Here is a 19,065-nt window from a genome sequence, read left to right on the forward strand (position 1 = left end):
ATGATACTTTTAAAAAGTTTCCAAATTTCATCATTTGTAAGTTTTTATTGATTTTATATAATAAAAAATATTTAAAAGATAAAATATCCTCATTTTCTTTTGATACCAAATCCTATTATCTTATTGTTTCTTGAAATGTCTCATATCAAGGTCCTATTTAACCATAAACAAAATGCTATATTGATTAAAATTTTACAAACGCATTTCAAAGCATACATTCCTAATTAACGTATTCTGCCAGTTCTCTTACTTTGTTGAAGTTGAATTGGTATTTTGCGTATACGAAGATATTGAACTTGCGGGATATAGATCAGATGACAAAGTCCATTGCCCATCTCCTAAGATACTCTTTGTCTGACTGTTGTTTTCCGCATCATTTCCTTCTGCTCTCCCATACAACCTTTTGGCATCGAACTTGCTTGCGTAAATACTTGATTCCATGAGTATGTCCGCAACCAACGCCTTGCCTTCGAGCATGCTCACCACCATAGACATGGAAGGCCTTGCCGCTGCGGTAGGATTTGTGCATAAGAGAGCTACATCGATCATCACCATTGCCTCTTCTGCGTTACAATGGTAGGCTACCCTTGGATCAATTAAATCTAACAACTTCACCTCTTGCTTCAACGTAATAGCCTAGAAACAAAATTTAATTGCATATGAAGCTTCACATATCAACATGGATTTATAATGGGATTAACAAAGAGAGTTCGGTTACCAAATCAAGGAGATAGAAAGATTCTTCCTTTCCGCGGCCTTGTTTAGTGTTGCACATGCCACTAACAATTTCAAGGGACACGATCCCGAAACTATATACATCTGCTTTATCAGTTAAATGTCCATGCATTGCATATTCCGGAGCCATATAGCCACTGCAAAGTTAAGAAGATAAATCAAATCTAGCTTCTAAACTGCAAATAGGGACAAGCAATCCGAAGTGGAACTTACTAAGTTCCAGCAATTCGGGTGCTAATGTGGATATTGTCTTCTTCGTCAAGCTTGGCCAAACCAAAGTCGGATATTTTAGGGTTTAGATCCTTATCAAGCAACACATTGGTGGCCTTAATGTCTCTATGGACAATCTTCAACCTTGATTCTTCATGGAGATAAGCTAAACCTCTTGCTATACCAATGCAGATCTTCCGTCTAGTTGGCCAGTCTAATGTCAACTGAGATTCTTCTGGACCTTTAAATAACCATAATATAAAAGAGACAGATATGTTAAACATACTTGTCTTTATATATCCGTGAGTGTCGATAATACCAAAAGGAGTTAAAGTAAATCAGGCGAACGAGATGTACCTGTTGGAACAAGGAGACAATAACAGGCTGTTTTGTATCTTGCTTGAATAGCAAGCCTCGAGCCTTGTTGAAGAAACAAACTCAGAAGCAAAACAGAAAATGAAACTAGCAGGCGAATAACAGAAAAGAGAGAAGAAGATTGAATGAAAAAAAATGAGCTGATATTTTTTCATTTTCTCAAAACAAGGCATTAAGTCATTACATATTTCAGTCAACAAGTAAAACAAACAAGTAATCACCTAATCAACTACCTAACTCCACTAATTTGCATTGAAACTTACAAGATTAGCTTGTACAACTTGCATTGCTGACTTTTCAGTCAATCAATATCAAAACATTTACCTACTTAGTTCAACATGAACTAGATTACAAAACAATCAAAATGGAACCAAAACAGCAAGTGGATTGGCGACTTCAAACTTGATTCTTTGCACACAATGGCACCTTCGCTTCTTTGCTATTTCTTGAGCATCACCACCTTTGCATGTCGTGCATGGCCACCTTTGCATGGGAACTAAACTTAACACTCCTCCTTAGTTTCCATGCTAGTAATACCTAATTCCTTTTGAATTTAACAAATTTAGACACATTGAGTGCCTTTGTGAAGATATCGACAATTTGCATACAATCGCAATGAATCAGCTCGATTTCATGAGCTTGTTCCATCTCCCTTATAACATGCAACTTAATATTGAAGTGCTTGGTTCTACCATGAAAAATGGGATTTTTTGCAATTGCAACAGCAGATTTGTTGTCGCAATAAATCTCTGTTGCCTCTTTTTGGTTATGGTTTAAATCAGCCAAGATTTTTCTAAGCCATATGGCTTGATTCACAGAGATCTGAAGACAACATATTCAAACCTGTTGTTGATTGTGCCACGACTTTGTTTCTTAGAGCTCAAAGAAAACATGCACGAGCCAAGACTAAATGCATATCCGGATGTGCTCCTCATGTCATCACTCGATCCAATGATCACTATCAACATAGCCTATCGACTTCATGTTTTCAACCCTTTTGAACAATACACCATGATCAATGGTGCCTTTGATGTATCTTAGCACTCTTTTAGCTGCTTGAAAGTGCTGATCATTGCAGCAATTCATGTATCTCGATAGCACACTAACAGCAAACATGATATCGGGTCTTGTTGCAGTCAAATACAACAGACTACCAATGAGACTCTTGTACATAGTCTCACAAATTGGTTCACCACTCCCTTGCCTCGAAAGCTTCACTCCAACAGCCATTGGTGTGCTTGTTGGCTTGCAGTTCTTCATAGAGAACTTATCCAGGATCTTCATAGTAAAAGAACTCTGACTAAGAAAGATTCCCTTTTCTGTTTGCTTCACTTCCATTCCAAGAAAGTAGTTCATTCTGCCTAAATCAGACATTTCAAACATTTCCATCATTTTTCTTTTGAAATCTGCGAGCATTCTTCTATCTCCTCCAGTTACCAGTAAATCATCAACATAGAGTGACAGGATAAGCTGAGTTTCAGCTTGGTTCTTCTTCACATACAGTGTTGGTTCACTGGGACTTCTCTCAAATTCCAAACTGAGCAAGTAAGAGTCAATTCGAGCATACCAGGCTCGAGGAGCCTGTTTCAGGCCATATAAAGCCTTTTTCAGTCTGTACACCATGTGTTCTTTGTCAGTGATCACAAATCCTTGAGGCTGCTCGATGTAGATCTCTTCTTCCAGGAAACCATTAAGAAATGCAGACTTAACATCAAGCTGATGAATGGTCCACTGATGTTGAGCAGCCAAGGCAACTATCATTCTAAGCAGTGTCAAGCACAGCTCTTGGTGCAAATGTCTCCGGTAGTCCGACCATACCTTTGGCTAAATCCTTTGACAACAAGCACGGCTTTTAGCTTGTTCAGATCGCCATCGCATTCATTTTACTCGATAGACCCATTTTACTCCAATGGTCTTCTTTCCGCGAGGTTTATCAACTAGCTCCCATGTCCGGTTCTTCTCAATCATGTTGATTTCATTGACCATAGCTAGTTTCCACCTTCATCCGCCTCACCTCTTCAAAAGCGCTAGGTTACGCTATTGCAACTTTGTGCCCTTTCATAAATATCATCTAGGGGCCTTGTGCCTCTCACGAGCACATCATCAACATCCATTTCGGTCCTAGCTGCTCAAGTTCAACTTGATTAGGCACTAGGTCTTCAAAGCGCTTCGCTCATTTTTCTCCCAATTCCAAAGAGCTTTTCATCAAAGATGACATCTCGCTCACTGGACTTTGTTTGTTAAGGGATCCGAACCCTGTAGCCCTTCTTGACTGAGCTGTAGCCTACTAGAACACCTGGTTGAGCCCTTTTAGAGAGCTTGTCTCTCTTTGCTGCTGGTATTTGTGCATAACAAAGGCAACCAAACACCTTCAGATGTGCCAAAGAAGGCTTGAAACTGAACCAAGCCTTGAAAGGTGTCTCGGATGCAAGAGCTTTGGTAGGAAGCCTTCTGAAGGTAAACTGCAGTGTTTACTGCCTCAGCCCACATGGTTTTGGGCCGTTTCTTTTCAAACAGGAGACATCTCGCCATATCCATCAGGCTTCTATTCTTTCTTTCAGCTACCCCATTCTGCTGCGGTGTGTAGACATTTGTAAGCTGATGTTTGATACCAGCGTCATTGCAAATGGCTTGGCGAGTGAAGTGTACTCGGTGCCATTATGCATCCTTATCGATTTCAAACTTGCAACTTTGTTTCTTTTCTCTGAGTTTTAAACTTCACAAACACTTGAGCTACCTCGGACTTGTGTTTTAAGAAGAAAATCCAGCAAAACCTTGTAAGATCATCAATGAAGAGGATGAAATACTGTTTTTCTTTGAGTGATTCGATCCTCATCGGGCCACATACATCGAGTGCAATTGCAGTCTTTGGTAGCTCTCAAGTGAATTTGTAGGAAATGGCGGTCTTGCTGTTTCCCCATCCGCAAACTTCACATACATCATCATGCTCCATCGAAGTGGTGAAGTTCTCTGCCAAACCCTCTTTGGCCATTCGAGCCATTGATCTGAAGTTGGCATGTCCAAGCCTTTGATGCCAAAGCTTGGAGTCATCAACAGAGGCTGTGTATGCTGAGTTTGAGTCATTTGCCCAGTGAACCTCAAAGCATTTATCAGTCATTGTGACTGTCATAAGGCTTGATCCACTTGGATCAGTAATGTGGCATTGTTTGTCCTTGAACACAACAGAATAACCTTTCTCGAGCAGTTGAGCTATGCTGAGAAGGTTTCTGTCAATCTCTGGCACCAACAGCACATTTGGAATGATCTTGTTGCTGTGGGAGTACATATCAAGACTTCTCCTCTTCCTTGATCCTTATAAATGACCATTTCCAACCTTGACCTTGGTTTTATAACTTCATCCAAGGTTTTAAACAAGGAGGCATCTGGTGACATGTGGTTAGTGCAACCACCGTCCGACAACTTGACCTTTTGAGCATTTCTTACGAGCAATAAGCGAGAAACAAGAAAGACACTCGTTCTTCTTGGTCACTCTTGTCCTCGGCTACTCGAGCTTCAACCTTTGACTCTTGAAATTGATTACGCCTTGGCTTACTCCTGTTTTCTGAGACCTTTTCAACATGGCCCTTCTTCTTGCGGTGTTGGCATCTTGCATCCGCCTAAACCAACATCATCTTCTGGATGACTGGCCTCTTGCAATGTCTGCGAGGCTGGTCATTACTCCTTCGATGTCGTCTTAGGCTGTTTTTCCAAGGCCTTTTGCCTCTTGCGACTTTGAAGCTCGAGGCTTCTCCGCCTTGGCATTGAATGCACCTTCCGGTGATCTTCACTCTGCTAGCTCTCCTTTGTTCTGAGCATAGAAAGTGTTGATTAGCTCAGTCAAAGAGATGGTAGCAAGGTCTCTTGAGTCCTCTAAGGAGGATATCTTGGCCTCATATCTCTCGTGCAAAGTGGAGAGGACCTTTTCCACAATTCTTGCCTCATCAAAGTGCTCACCAAGGAGCCTTATCTTGTTAACCATCTGCTATGATTACATCGCATCTTTGCTTCTTGTTTCTTCTTCCTTCATCTTTAGATTCTCAAATCCTTCTCAAATTTAATAGCTGCTTTGTTGCCTTGTTCTCTCGGTGCCTTGAAACTCCTCCTTAAGCTTATCCCAGGCTGTTTTGGAGTCTCACAGCCATAATTCAGTGAAGATGACATCGATACACGATTCGGATGCGAGACATGGCTTTATGCCTTTTGGTCCTCTCATCAACATCTTTGCCTTATCCGAGCTCTTGTGGGATTAGCCTCGGTGGTCTTGGCTCAAGATCTGTGTTAACAACTTCCCAGATCAAAGGCCCTGCAGGTAAGTCTTCATCTTGACCACCATATGTGGAAGCCATCTCCATTGAAGACCTGGTGGAAATTGCTGGTGAAAAACTTGAGGAAGACATTCAGCTTTCTTAGTTTAATACAACAGGTCCACTAAGAATGAAGCTCTAGATACCAATTGTTGGAACAAGGAGACAATAACAGGCTGTTTTGTATCTTGCTTGAATAGCAAGCCTCGAGCCTTGTTGAAGAAACAAACTCAGAAGCAAAACAGAAAATGAAACTAGCAGGCGAATAACAGAAAAGAGAGAAGAAGATTGAATGAAAAAAATGAGCTGATATTTTTTCATTTTCTCAAAACAAGGCATTAAGTCATTACATATTTCAGTCAACAAGTAAAACAAACAAGTAATCACCTAATCAACTACCTAACTCCACTAATTTGCATTGAAACTTACAAGATTAGCTTGTACAACTTGCATTCTTGACTTTTCATCAATCAATATCAAAACATTTACCTACTTAGTTCAACATGAACTAGATTACAAAACAATCAAAATGGAACCAAAAGCAAAGCAAGTGGATTGGCGACTTCAAACTTGATTCTTTGCACAATGGCACCACCGCTTTTGCTATTTCTTCGAGCATCACCACCTTTGCATGTCGTGCATGGCCACCTTTGCATGGGAACTAAACTTAACAGTACCAAATAATGCACGAGCAAGGCTGTTGTTTTCCAAGTACTCATATATAAGCATCAGTTGATTTCCTTCAATGCAACATCCATATAGCTTTACTAGATGAGGATGTTGTACAGCTGAAATCATGCCAATCTCCGTCACGAACTCACGATTTCCTTGCTTTGATCTAGCCGATAGCTGCTTGACAGCGATTTCTTTTCCGTCTGCTAGAATTCCCTACATTTTGAAAAGCATTACACCATGTTCAGTCATCAAAAAAGTAACCGGTCAATGAATGTGTAGCTAGAACACGATATATACCTTATAAACAGGACCAAAACCGCCCTCTCCGATCTTATTAGCAGCATCAAAGTTGTTTGTTGCGTCTTTAATTTGCCTTAAGGTGAAGGAACCAGTCTGCAATTCTATACCTTTTAGATCTGTCGAAAAACCAAAGCTAAATACATAAGAAACATTTAATTATAATATAGCTTCTAATTAACATCTCTGTTTTCCTAATCCTATTTGTTACATAAATGGTAAAATAGGTAGGGGATAGGTATATTTTATTTCATTACATGTCTCACGAATTTCAGACATAATTAATTTATCTATACATACCTCGTTCCAGTGTACTCCTCCGTCTTAAGCATCCACTCCACCAAAGGATTCCAACCACAAGCAAGAAAGTAGCGAATGCTGCTGCAGCCACAATACCAACCTTCGCAACTGCGCTGATACCTCCCCCACTTTCCGATCGAGGTTTATAAACTGGAATTGAAGAAAATTATATAAATGATATCAATGAACTTGAGATGACACTCTAATTGAAGAAAACTATATAAAGACTTAGTTACAATCATGAGATGGCACAAGTGTAGTAAACATTGAATTAGTTCATACAGTCACACAAAAGAGTATATGTGATAAAGCCATTAAATCTATCAACCTACCAGGATCAAAGACAGACACTGCAGAGATAAGAGGACCATAAACTCCTCTCACGGGAATAACTGTTGTCCCTTTCCCAGTCCACTGCAAATGGATCTCCAAAGTACCATCCGAAACATTTGCAGTAAAATTCTTTAGAATTGGTTTGCCAGCCCCACCTGCTTCATCCTTAATATTGAAATCCTTCAGCTCCCGCTTTCCCTGCAAAGTATCCATTCCATTTGACCGAACTTTCCATATATGCATTCACACGTGTTGTAAAGGTTAACAACGATGTCATATATGCAGTCACATGGCTGTAATCTTAGCTTAACCGGAGATTGGATTTTGAACCCATATTAGGTCGAAGAGCCTTCACTGGCTCTAGTTCTAATATCAGAACTTGGTAAGAAGATATGAGTTGAAATACCTGAATGTAAACATCAAAGATCCGCCTTCCTAAGCTGCTATAATTTTTACCATCAGTGAACTCTATCTCCGCAAAATGGAGGCTCACGTTGTATGTTGCATTGTGCAAACAAAACGCATAGTAAGTCAAAGAGCTAGGTGAAAGACGTGCGTTGATGTAAAGCTGACCAATACTCGAAGAAAGTTGGTTTTTTTCCAAAATTAATACATCCTTTTCAGTGCCATCATCCAAAAAAATACCAGTGCTGCTAAATGCCCAATGAGTAGTACTTCTATAAAATCTTGAAGGCCCGGCAGGATCAGAATCAGCTTGATAGGTGATATTGTTAATAGTTTCTTCTTTCCCTCCACAGTTTATATAAAGATAGTGCGAAGCTGAGGTATAATGGAACAACAATTCAATAAGTATTGCAGGAAAATACAACCACAGTGAAATGGCCATTAGAACTTAACATTGTTAAGCATTAGATGAAATTTCCACTTACGTTCCACTGGACAGTTAAGGTTTCCCAAACATGAAACAACTCCTCTATTAAAATAATTATAAGGCCCGGAAAATTTTTAGGCATTGTATTTATAAGAGCAAAATTGCAGGTGGATCAAAGAAAATGATAGTTTTTTATCACTTACGAATTATTGATCCTTGAAGTGCTTGCAAACAAGTTCCTATAGATGATAAGGACATATTAAATAAACCATAGCTAGTATATTGAAGATCCACTCGTAAATAAAAAAAGAAAAAAAAAATCTCAAAGACCATAGCTTAGGTTTTTCTTACAGGCCACTTTTCTGACAGTCATCAACACCACCTGTACTTGTGAAGTTGTTATATGAAAGATCTCTGCAAACAGAATAGTTCAGAATATTAGTGTGATGATCAAGCGTCTTGAGCGTATAATTTGTTGCCACTGAACACTTGGAAGAGAATTTCACATTTTTTTATTTGTATTAAGAATCCATTGAGGGATTGCTCCAGTAAACATATTTCCAGTTAAAAACCTGAGAAAAGAGCATCAGGAAATTTCTATAGTGAGATGATGTGCTATAGGAAGAGTCCTTAGTTAAAATGAAGCCCTTTTTGCAACTTAGATAATTATGTGTAAATATATATATCTCACAATTGTTTCACTTCTGGAAGAGAAATTCGAATTTCTCCACTGAGTTTGTTGAAGCTGAGATCTCTGCAAGAAAATATTTAAGTACAATTAGAAGTTAGAACAACAACAATATTTGGATGGTCATTTCAATGCACTAACATACATGCATGCAGGATAAAGCATCTAGTGGCCTATTGGTCTATTACTCACAAGGTCTCCAAGTTTGGCATATTTTGAAGGGAAGTAGGTAGCTTTCCAATGAGATTGCAGCTACTCAATATCCTATAATACAATCACAATAACACTCCATTATTTAAGTCAGCAAATATAATGCTCTTAAATTTAATCAATCTCATCCTTATTGCAATGTTTTACTTACAGATATTCCAATTTAGACAAATTACTAAGTCGTGGAAAAGTTGATTCAACTCCATTCAAGTCCGTAATCATTCTGTAAACAAAATATTCAACAAATATTATCCTAAATGTTATATATATAGATAGATAGATATAGAAATCTTTGAATTTTAAGATGCATTGCTTACATATATTTTAAGTTTCCCGAGGAACCTATGTCTGGAATTGGTCCACTCAAACCACTTGCAACAATACGTCTGCCATTATCAAAGTTGGATTCATTTAAATCTTTGATAAAAGCATAATCTTTCTAATGACAAAAATTAATTAATTAAAGTTCTCACATGTCCTCAAGCTTTTTCCAATTCTGGAAAATGAAACTGGGAATCTTTCCGGTGAAGTTGTTGTCACCGATCCGGCTATCGGAAAAAGATAATAATCAAAATTAGCATGTAAACAGTTTAGGGAGCATGAAATTAAGACCATGAATCAATTCAGGATGACATATATAGAATAGATGAATATGAAGCTTACAAAGTCTTCAACGTAGTCAGCCTAGCGAATGTTTCAGGCAATTCACCAATAAAATTGTTGGAATTAAGTAACCTGCAAAATTAAAACAACAACAATTAACAATACAAAAATTATTCAGGGATATGAAAAGATGGAAATAAATGAAAGATTTCATAAAAATTTAGAAAGGATGAGCCTCTCACAGTTTCTCAATTTTGGGTAAATTCCCCAGTGTAGCAGGCAAATTTCCTGAGAAGCTATTGTGCTCAAGGACTCTACACAAGTTTTCAAAACAATTAATGAGATTAATCCTGTTCGATTAGGAAAAGGTATTGTACTCGTTAGATGCCCCTCAAGGTTTTGTCCCCAGCCTCTAGGGTGGTTCAAACTCATGACCCCAATGAATACAGAGAGCGGGGAAGGATGCATTAATGGCATCTAAAGACAACAATACTTTTTACTTTATCAGCTCGATGCTGTAATAATATTAATAAAAGAATCTAGTGAAAATTTGATCATATATAATGAAATTAGGAATATTAGGCTAAAACTTGCAATATACAAAGCATCTCACAAGCTGGTAAGGTTGCTCATGTTTGCCAGCTCCTCTGGGATTGAACCTGTTAAACGATTTCCAAGAAGGGAACTGCAATATTGTGTTTATTTGTCCAATAAAACAGGGAAGGAATTAATCCAAAATTCTGTAAATTGAACAATGAATATTTAAAAGATAAATTCAAAGATTATTTTATTATTTTAGCCATATAAATATAGAAGGAAAAAATCATACATTTGGACAAGTTGCTGCATAGAACCCCATTGAGGAGGAATGGAGCCACTAAGATAGTTGCGAGAGAGATCGCTGTAAAACGAATTAAAAGTAATAAACTAATTAGTGAAATTATAACATTACCCAAATTAATCTAAAAAATTTAAACAAAACTCACATATGATATACATACATTATGGACTAACCATAATTAATTTGAGATAAAAGATGATGGTATAAAAAGAAATATAAATTATATGAAAATGGAAATTAAGGAAGGTACTTACATGTCTTGGAGGTAAGGGAGTCTGGTCAAGTGTGGTGGGAGCGTGCCCCGTAGATTTTGTCCCTTCAGCGCTCTGATTATTTCAACAATTTAGAAAGGTATTTTATGGTTTGGAGAAGTATTTGTAATTCATCACGTGTGATTAAGTGTCGTAATTAATTGTTTGGGTAAACTACCTAATTGATAAAATTCTTTAACCACAATGATAAAATTATTTGGATTTTTTTGTTACTAAAAATGAAATATCTTAAAAGTCAGATGAGAAATTGGGTAATTTAATTATTTTATTTTTACTTTACTAAATTATAATAAAATAAGGTTTGATGCTCAATTTGACTTTGAATTTTTTATTTATTTTGATGTCTAATTTTTTTGTCTCATATTGATACTTAAATTATCATTCTATTACTCAATTTAACTTTTTTTGTTTGTAACAGTGATAAAAAAATTAATTGTCACGCGGTGTCAATCAAAATGTGTCACGTGACAATTAGGATTATTTAAATTAAAAATATTGACTAGCCGTTGATAGGTGTTGACCAAAGTTGACTTCTCACATGACATTATTAGAATGTGTCATATCACTCTTTTTTTTAATATTATATATAATATATTGTTTAAAATGTAAAAATCATCTATATATAATATATAAATAATTTTAAAAATTAAAATTCTAAAAATAAAAATTCTAAAACATATAAATATAAATTAAGGAAATTAGAATATTACATAAAATTTGAAAATTTTTCAAAAATTATAAAATTATAAATACAAATTTTAAAAATCAAAATATCATATAAAAATTGAAATTTTGTCATAAATTTATTTCTTCCAAAATTATAAATTTTAAAATTAAAAAGAAAATCTAAATCTCTAAAATTTAAAACTTTATTACATATTTTTATCAACTTTGTCTATTTCAGAAATTTAGATATATTGTTTTGAATTTTTAGACTTTAGAGTTTTGAAATTTTGACAAATTTTCTAGAATATATATTTTGAAATTTTCATTTTTCCAATTTTTCAAAACTTAAATACTTTTTTAATTCTTATAATTTTTTTCAATTTTTATATAATATTTTTATTTTTTAATTTATATTATATATTTTATCATTTTTTAAAACTTTTAAAATTTCTTTATATTATTAATATTATATATGACTTTTTCCATTTTTAATAAATATGTTATATATAATAAATACGTTTTAATAGATCGATGGTCAACTTCGGTCAACGCCATCAACGTTTGATCAATAGTGAATCAATTTTTTATTTTAAATAATCCTAAGTGCCATGTGGCTCATTTTAGTTGGTTGAAAGATGTCACGTGGCATATTTTGATTGGTGTCACATTGCAACCGGTGTTTTTTAGCACCGTTGAAAAAAAAAGATTGAACCAGGCAACGAAATGATAGTATAAGTACCAATCTGAGACCAAAAAAAAATTGAAGTACCAAAGTGGAAAACCAAACATAGTTTAGGGGACAAATTAAACATTAAACTTGGATGACCAATTGAGTAGTTTACTCTAATTATTTTATTATTACTTTATTGCACTATGTAAATAAATGTCATCATCCTAAACCTGTAGAGTTTGGTAGTGTATAGGATAGTAACTTTTTTATTTAATCTTTAGTGGTAAAAGTATCATGAAAGTCATTATACTATGAGTCAAATTACATTTTTTATTGTACTAAAAAATGATAAATTAAACCCTATATGTTAGATCGAAGAGTAAATTAGTCATTTTCTTTAAAATTTCATCTATTTATATTATTAAAAATTGGCATGATCGATGAATAATTAGACAATAACATGTGATGACATACCACGTGTATCTCTTCTGATGTATAGTGACAAGTTTTTAATAACAAAAATGATAGAACTTTTTAATAGAAGGACTAGTTTGCTCTTTGATCTAATATTTAAGGACTAATTTACCCTTTTTTAATATTAGAAAAGATAAAATGTAATTTGACTCTTAATATAAAAGACTCTACGATACTTCTACTATCTTTTTACTATTTATGTAAAACTTTTAAAACATAATTTATTTTTTCTAAATATATATTTAAGAATTTTGAGAGATCCTTACATGCGAACGATATGGCAGAGGGTGGAACTGCAATCACAGGTGACATTATTAACATAATAAGCACATTTTTTTGCAAATTTTGCCCAACTCTCATCTCTGCTACTGCATGGATCGATACTAAAGTTCCAGTTTGTCTTCCCCAATGTTTTACCTATGCTTTTCAAAGCTTCCACTGTACACATTATATAAAGTATTAGGCATTTACAAATGGGAAAAGGGTCGAATTATAATTGAATATACCTTCATCTTTTGCAAGTGCAGCTCCTAAAGTTGAAGTTGCAAGACAGCAAGCACTGAATATGGAAGCAAAAACAAGTAGGGGAGGCAAGAACATCATGGATTGTTAAAAAGATTTTAATTTAAAAAAGAGAATGGGCACAAAGGTTAGATGTTAATGAAGATCTTTAAATATGGAAGTGGGGAGTTTTCCTGCAATGAAAACCCGGCAAAAAAAAAGTTATCGGGTCCCATGCACAGTGTATGCTAAATTAAAAGTTTTATGTACATATTTATTAAAAAATATACATAAAAATTAAATTATATTTTGATTGTAATGGTAAAATTAAAAGTTTAAAATGTAGTCTGTTCAAATTTTATTATTTGTAAGTTTAAAAAATTTTAAAATATAAAAATATTCTCAATGTAATTACTTTGTACATAAAAGGTATTTTAATTATTTTCAAATTAAATTAGTATTTGATTGATTCGAGACTTCAATTCAATCAAAAGTTTAATATATAGTGTAAATAATAGAAGTTCATATCTATATTAATATTAAGATTTTGACAGAGTTGGTGTTAAACATAATTTGGATCTCAATTTAGTTATATCCATTATTTTTACAAAGTAACAAATATTATTTTAAAAGTATTTTAAATTTTTATTTTTAGTCTTTAAACTTATATTATTTGTCAAATCACTCCAAAATTAATGAAAAAATTAACATTTATTATCTTTCCTAACTTGGCAATTAATTATTTTTTAAAACTAAAAATATTAAAAGTTAATTTTATAATTCTTATAATTTTTTAAATTTAATCTTTTAAATTTTAAAAATCAATTAATTATTGACTTGACATCTACGTGGCAATCTATGTATATGTCAAGTAATCAAAGTTAACAAACGTTAATTTTTCCATCTATTTTGAGGTGAGGGCTAAAAATTTAAAATAATGGTTACTGTGATTTTGTGTTTATAAAATTGCAAGTCCAAACAAGAGATTATGCCTAAAATATTTATCTTAAAAATAAAATTTTGCCAAATAATTTTGTATTACATAATATATAATATAATAGTGAATATTTTTAGAAAGATAAATAAGTTTTATATTTTAAAATTGAATAAAATTAAATTACTAAAACTAAATAAACATAACATTATTTAGAAAAAAAGCGAGACTTTTATTCTGCTGTACTTGTTTATAAATATTATCGAACCAAGTAGAGGTGTTCAAATTTCAATTGAAATCGAATTAATCGATTGAATCGATTTAATTCGGTTAATAAGTTTGTTAGCTGATCTAATTCGATCAGAAGTCAATTAATGAATATTTGAAAGTCGAGTTATTGGTTAATTCGATTCGAAATCTGGTAATTAACCGAATTAACTGAACTTAAAAATTAACAATACATATTATATGTAGTTTTAATTCGGTCAAATAAACATTATCAATCAATTTATTTATTGATATGTTTTATACTTGTTTTAACAAAAAAACAAAATATATAAAATTTCGGTTAACAGATGAATTAACCGAAATATTTCGGTTTAGTTAAGTTTTGTTGAAAAAATTTAATTCGATAAACGATTAAAAATTAAAAATTAATTAATTCAATTAATACTAATCCGGTTTTGGTTAACCGCTTGAACACCCTAAAACCAAAACAAAATTTAATACTTAAATCAGTAGATCATATTGGGATTGAAGGAAGCAAATATCATATTAATATAAACATAAATTTAATCCAAATTCAATTCAATTTCTCTTACAACTCATATGTTTCATATTAAATATTTTTGAAATTGGATCACACGTTATGTAAATATGACGGGGTCAATAGTTTTAAAGTCAATAGAAGTCAATGGTTGTAAGTTGGGAAGTTTCTTTCACTTGGAACACTATAGAAAGCCGTGTGGAATTTATGAAATATGGTCCACTTTCTTTGGTGATGTAAACCGAAACCCACCTCCATTCAATGATTTGTACCATTATGTTCTCTGATTTGGAAAGTAAATCAAGGTAATCAAAATTTTAATATGATTTAATTTATTTTAATCATGTACAATTATATATCAGTACGTACTATTTAATATAAAATTTTGATCTTATAAGTCAATTTTTAAATTTTCTTTAATTTAATCATTTTTATTTATTTTATAACTACATAAAAATACATTTTTAAATATTTAAAATATCCATTAATCTAGTATATACAATACTTGATCTATGTACATGGGCTAAATCAAGACTGCAAATTTTTGGGACAATTTAAAAATAGGTTAAACTTGCTTTTCATTTTTGTACTATTTGTATATTTGGAATTTAGTTTTTTTTTTACATTTTAGTCTTTTGTTTTTAAATTTCAAAATTTAAGTCTAATTGTTAACGCCATTAAATTTCTTCTCTTAAATTTGCTAGTCCGATAATTTTGAAATAAAAAAACTTACTTAATAACCATATAATAAAAAATTTGTGTTGTAATGGACCTGCATCCAATAGAACAATTTTCACTATATTAACAATTTAATTTGTATTTTAAATAAAAATAAAAGTAAGAAAACTGAATTCTATATATGCAAAAAGTACAAAAAAAATCTAGCATAAAATTTCAACAGTTAATAAAAGTGATTAAAGTTATATGTAGAAATGGAAAATTGCATTATTAAAGAGTTGTGAATAATGTTTACTACTAAAAATTATAATTATCCAAATAAATAATAGTTGTACCTATATGATTGGGTGTTTATAAAGTTATTTAAAAGAAAAGAAAAAGGTGTCTGGTTTCCATCCACAGTGTATACTAAAATATTAAAAGCTTAAGTTATTAAAAGCCAAATCAACTTCATCATTTCGAATTTGTAGCACCATTGTTGTAAGGCTACAACAATGATTATTCAAAGTTGATAAGAGTTTTTAACTTTATTTTTAGTGTATTTTTAAGTGATTAAGTGACGTTATGTTAATTGTGAATTATATATTATTAATACTTTAAATTCATATATTGAAATTTAATGGAGCACTTATGAGCAATAGAAGTGAAAATCGGAATATTGGAGCAATCTGGAGGCTACACATGGGTAATAGATTTTCACACAGTCAGACCATACGGGTGTGTGGCCAGGGCATATAACTTTCAAGAACAGTATATGATACTAGTAGGGAAGTTTCAATTTTTAAGTTTTTTACAATTTAAGAAAGCATATATAAGGAAACAAAAGGAGAAAACGATCGTCTTGTTTTGGCACGAAAATTTCAAAAGAACGGATTGAAAGTTGATTTCGAAGCAATTCTCCACCAAGATTGAAGATTCCAAGGTGATTTCCAATAAAGTTATTATGAGTTTCTTTTATTTTAATGGTTATACTGTATTTTTAGTGTTTTCTTCTTGTATGAACCTAGGATGGATTCTATTATTTGATTTCTAGTTTTATACAATAAAATCTTAATTTCTTTGTGAAATATCTCGAAAATTACTCTTGTAATACCCTGAAAACTACTACAGTAAGAAAGTAGGTATCCTTGATAGTAAAATAAGGAAATAAAGTGATAAAAGGAAATTCTGAGTTATGGCAACATTGGGAATTGTATTATGACATATTAATTCAAGAAATAATTAAATCGCAAAAGTGAGAAAAGTTTTATTGCCCAAGAGTAAATACTCAAAATTTGAGGGATTAAAGTATAAATATGAAAAATTTGAAGGACCAATAGTATATTTTAAGGGTGGAATAATCTAAAAACTAAGGAAAATGGATGAATTAGGACCAAATTGAAAAGGTGAAGAATTTTGAGGGACTAAATCACAATTTTATCAAATTAAGTGATGACTCAAGGATGAAATTTCAAAAGATTATAAAGGGTAAAATGGTCAAATAGAGAGAGAGAGAGAATTCTAGAAGGTAATGATGATGTTTGTGATATTTTTTAATTAATTAATTATATAAATGTTATTTAATTAATATTTTATTAAAATTTTTAGTATTATTTTATTATTAAATGATTAATATAAAAGGGAGGAAAGATGATGAAAAAATCATCATCTTTTCCGTGCAACCAACGTAAGAAGAGAGGAAAAGAAAGAAGTTTTCCTTTCTTTACAATTTGGTCCTCCCACCAAAAATTCACCATTTTCACTTAGAAATCAAAGAAATTTCCATAGCCACCAAGAGAGAAAATTGATAAGGAGGGAGCTAGAATATCAAGTTAGATTCAAGAAATAGAAGCTGGAGGATAGAGAAAATTAAGTTAAAGATTGAAATCAATAGCACAAGGTAAGAACATCAAGATTTCAATATATTTTAAAGTTTGATATTATTGAACAAGCATGGAAATAATGTTATAGTAGAGTTTTCTTATATAAGGTCTTAAGTTCTTCATATATTAGTGAAGAGAAATAAGTGAAAGTGATAAGAAATATTATAGAGAAAGGGAATAAGGAGTTATACACCTAGTAATCAACATTTTGCACTAAATCAGTTTTGGACAGTAGCAGTAGGTTAATTTTGAAAAATCACCATAAATTGTGGAAATTGAATTAGAGTATGAATAAAATATAGAATTAAATCTTATTAAGTCTAGTTTCTCATAGAGAAAACGTGTAAGTAATGGAATTTTAAATCATGAGATATAATAAATTTTGTGAGACAAGGTCAGAATGAATTCGGGTTCCCTATTCTGAATTTGAAAATCATAAAAAATTTAATAAAAATAGTTAGAGGCTTAAATTTATATATTTAAAATCCTGAATGAGTCTATTTTCAATAGAAACAAACGGAAACATCATCCAAATTCTGTATGAAGAGATAATTAATTTCTAGTGAAGAGGTGTCGGAACTGTCAAACAGTGAAACAGAGGAATCTTTAAAGAATAAACTGTACTTATTGGCTAAACCAAAAATTCTGAAAATATTATGGTAAGAAGATATGTGAGTCTAGTTTCATAGGAATTTAGCGGATCTTAATTTGGAGTTCCGTAGATCAAGATATAAATAATTTAGTGACTATGACTCAAGTGAACAGCTTTGAATTAATATATAAATAAATGGTGGAATTATAGATAATGTTACATATAAGCATGCTATACATTAAGGATGTGGAATGGAGAGGAGGAGGAAAATAAATGATTATTCAACTAGCATGAGTTCTCATTAAAATGGCCAATTTGCATGTTTTAGATTCAATGACTAAATTGAATAAAAGTATTATTTTAAGGGTAAATTGGTAAAGATGTCAAAAAGTGACCAAATTGCATGAAATGAATTTTTTATTATTTAAATTAATAAATTGAATGAAATATTAATTTATATCAAGATTGGGTGGAAATTTGAGAAAATAGAAAATTTCTAAAATGTCCCTAAATTTTGGTATTTCGCAATTTAGCACGGTAAGTTCGTGTAACTTGAATTATATTCTTAAATGATTAAAATATATATATTGAATTGAGAAATTGATTTGAATTGTGAACATGAGAAATTGTGAATTGAATGAAATGGAAATGAAGTTTTGAATTACATGAGTAAATATCGGGTCTCGTAGGCCGTATTTGTTATGAATATAATATTTCGAGGATATGTTGTAAAGAATTATAAAAGTAAGTTAATAATTTGGAAGTTTTAATTCGGATGAAATTTTGTAACTTGGTTTAATACGTATGCAAATGTATGTCTTCTAGTAATGCCTCGTACCCTATTCCAACATCGAATACGGGTGAGGGGTATTACAATGTGACATCGCCAGATTCGGTCATAATGTTTAGACCGGGTTTGTGGTGTTACACTTTGTTTTTTATTATAAATTTTAAATTGTTCTTGGGTTAATATTTATAGGGTTTTAATCCATATTTGATGTGCATGAGTAATAGATCCTTCTTGTGATTAGATCTTGCATAGTCGATTAAAGTTTCATGCAATCCTAAAAATAGAACGACATAAATCTACTGGATTATAGTCAAATCTAATAGGAAATCCATAGAGCGAGTTAATGCAATAATAGGAATTTTAATTAGAAAAACAAATCAATTAATCAACAGAGAGTTAATTACTTTTATGCTCGAAAGATACATTAACATAAGTTAAGAATTTCCACATATCAACG

General features: G+C 32.3%; 1 protein-coding gene across 1 annotated transcript; it reads right to left on the reverse strand.

Annotated features, from left to right (window-relative positions):
• Positions 1–231: 231 nt before the first annotated feature.
• LOC105776891 (probable leucine-rich repeat receptor-like serine/threonine-protein kinase At3g14840) lies at positions 232–13,153 on the reverse strand. The gene is made up of 24 exons (XM_012599840.2): positions 12,992–13,153; positions 12,752–12,923; positions 10,658–10,729; positions 10,392–10,463; positions 10,176–10,247; positions 9,805–9,876; positions 9,623–9,694; positions 9,433–9,507; positions 9,277–9,345; positions 9,111–9,182; positions 8,942–9,013; positions 8,753–8,815; positions 8,568–8,633; positions 8,413–8,475; positions 8,265–8,300; positions 8,120–8,163; positions 7,636–8,009; positions 7,229–7,427; positions 6,897–7,046; positions 6,597–6,715; positions 6,302–6,512; positions 949–1,186; positions 719–872; positions 232–636 (listed from the first exon to the last, which is right to left on the reverse strand). The coding sequence occupies exons 1-24, from the start codon at positions 13,086–13,088 to the stop codon at positions 247–249; spliced, it is 3,024 nt and encodes a 1,007-aa protein (XP_012455294.1). The 5' UTR covers positions 13,089–13,153; the 3' UTR covers positions 232–246.
• Between the last annotated feature and the right edge of the window lie 5,912 nt (positions 13,154–19,065).

Source organism: Gossypium raimondii, chromosome 1, assembly GCF_025698545.1.
Source record: "Gossypium raimondii isolate GPD5lz chromosome 1, ASM2569854v1, whole genome shotgun sequence".
NCBI lineage: Eukaryota > Viridiplantae > Streptophyta > Magnoliopsida > Malvales > Malvaceae > Gossypium > Gossypium raimondii.

What these genes read in the sequence shown, in the direction of transcription:
- LOC105776891 (XM_012599840.2), bottom strand. Translation starts at nt 13,088, where the DNA reads ATGATGTTCTTGCCTCCCCTACTTGTTTTTGCTTCCATATTCAGTGCT. An exon ending in CTCCCTTACCTCCAAGACAT is followed by an intron (nt 10,464 to 10,657) that starts GTAAGTACCTTC and finishes TTCGTTTTACAG; the next exon opens with CGATCTCTCTCGCAACTATC. An exon ending in AGTGTCTGTCTTTGATCCTG is followed by an intron (nt 7,047 to 7,228) that starts GTAGGTTGATAG and finishes CTTCAATTCCAG; the next exon opens with TTTATAAACCTCGATCGGAA.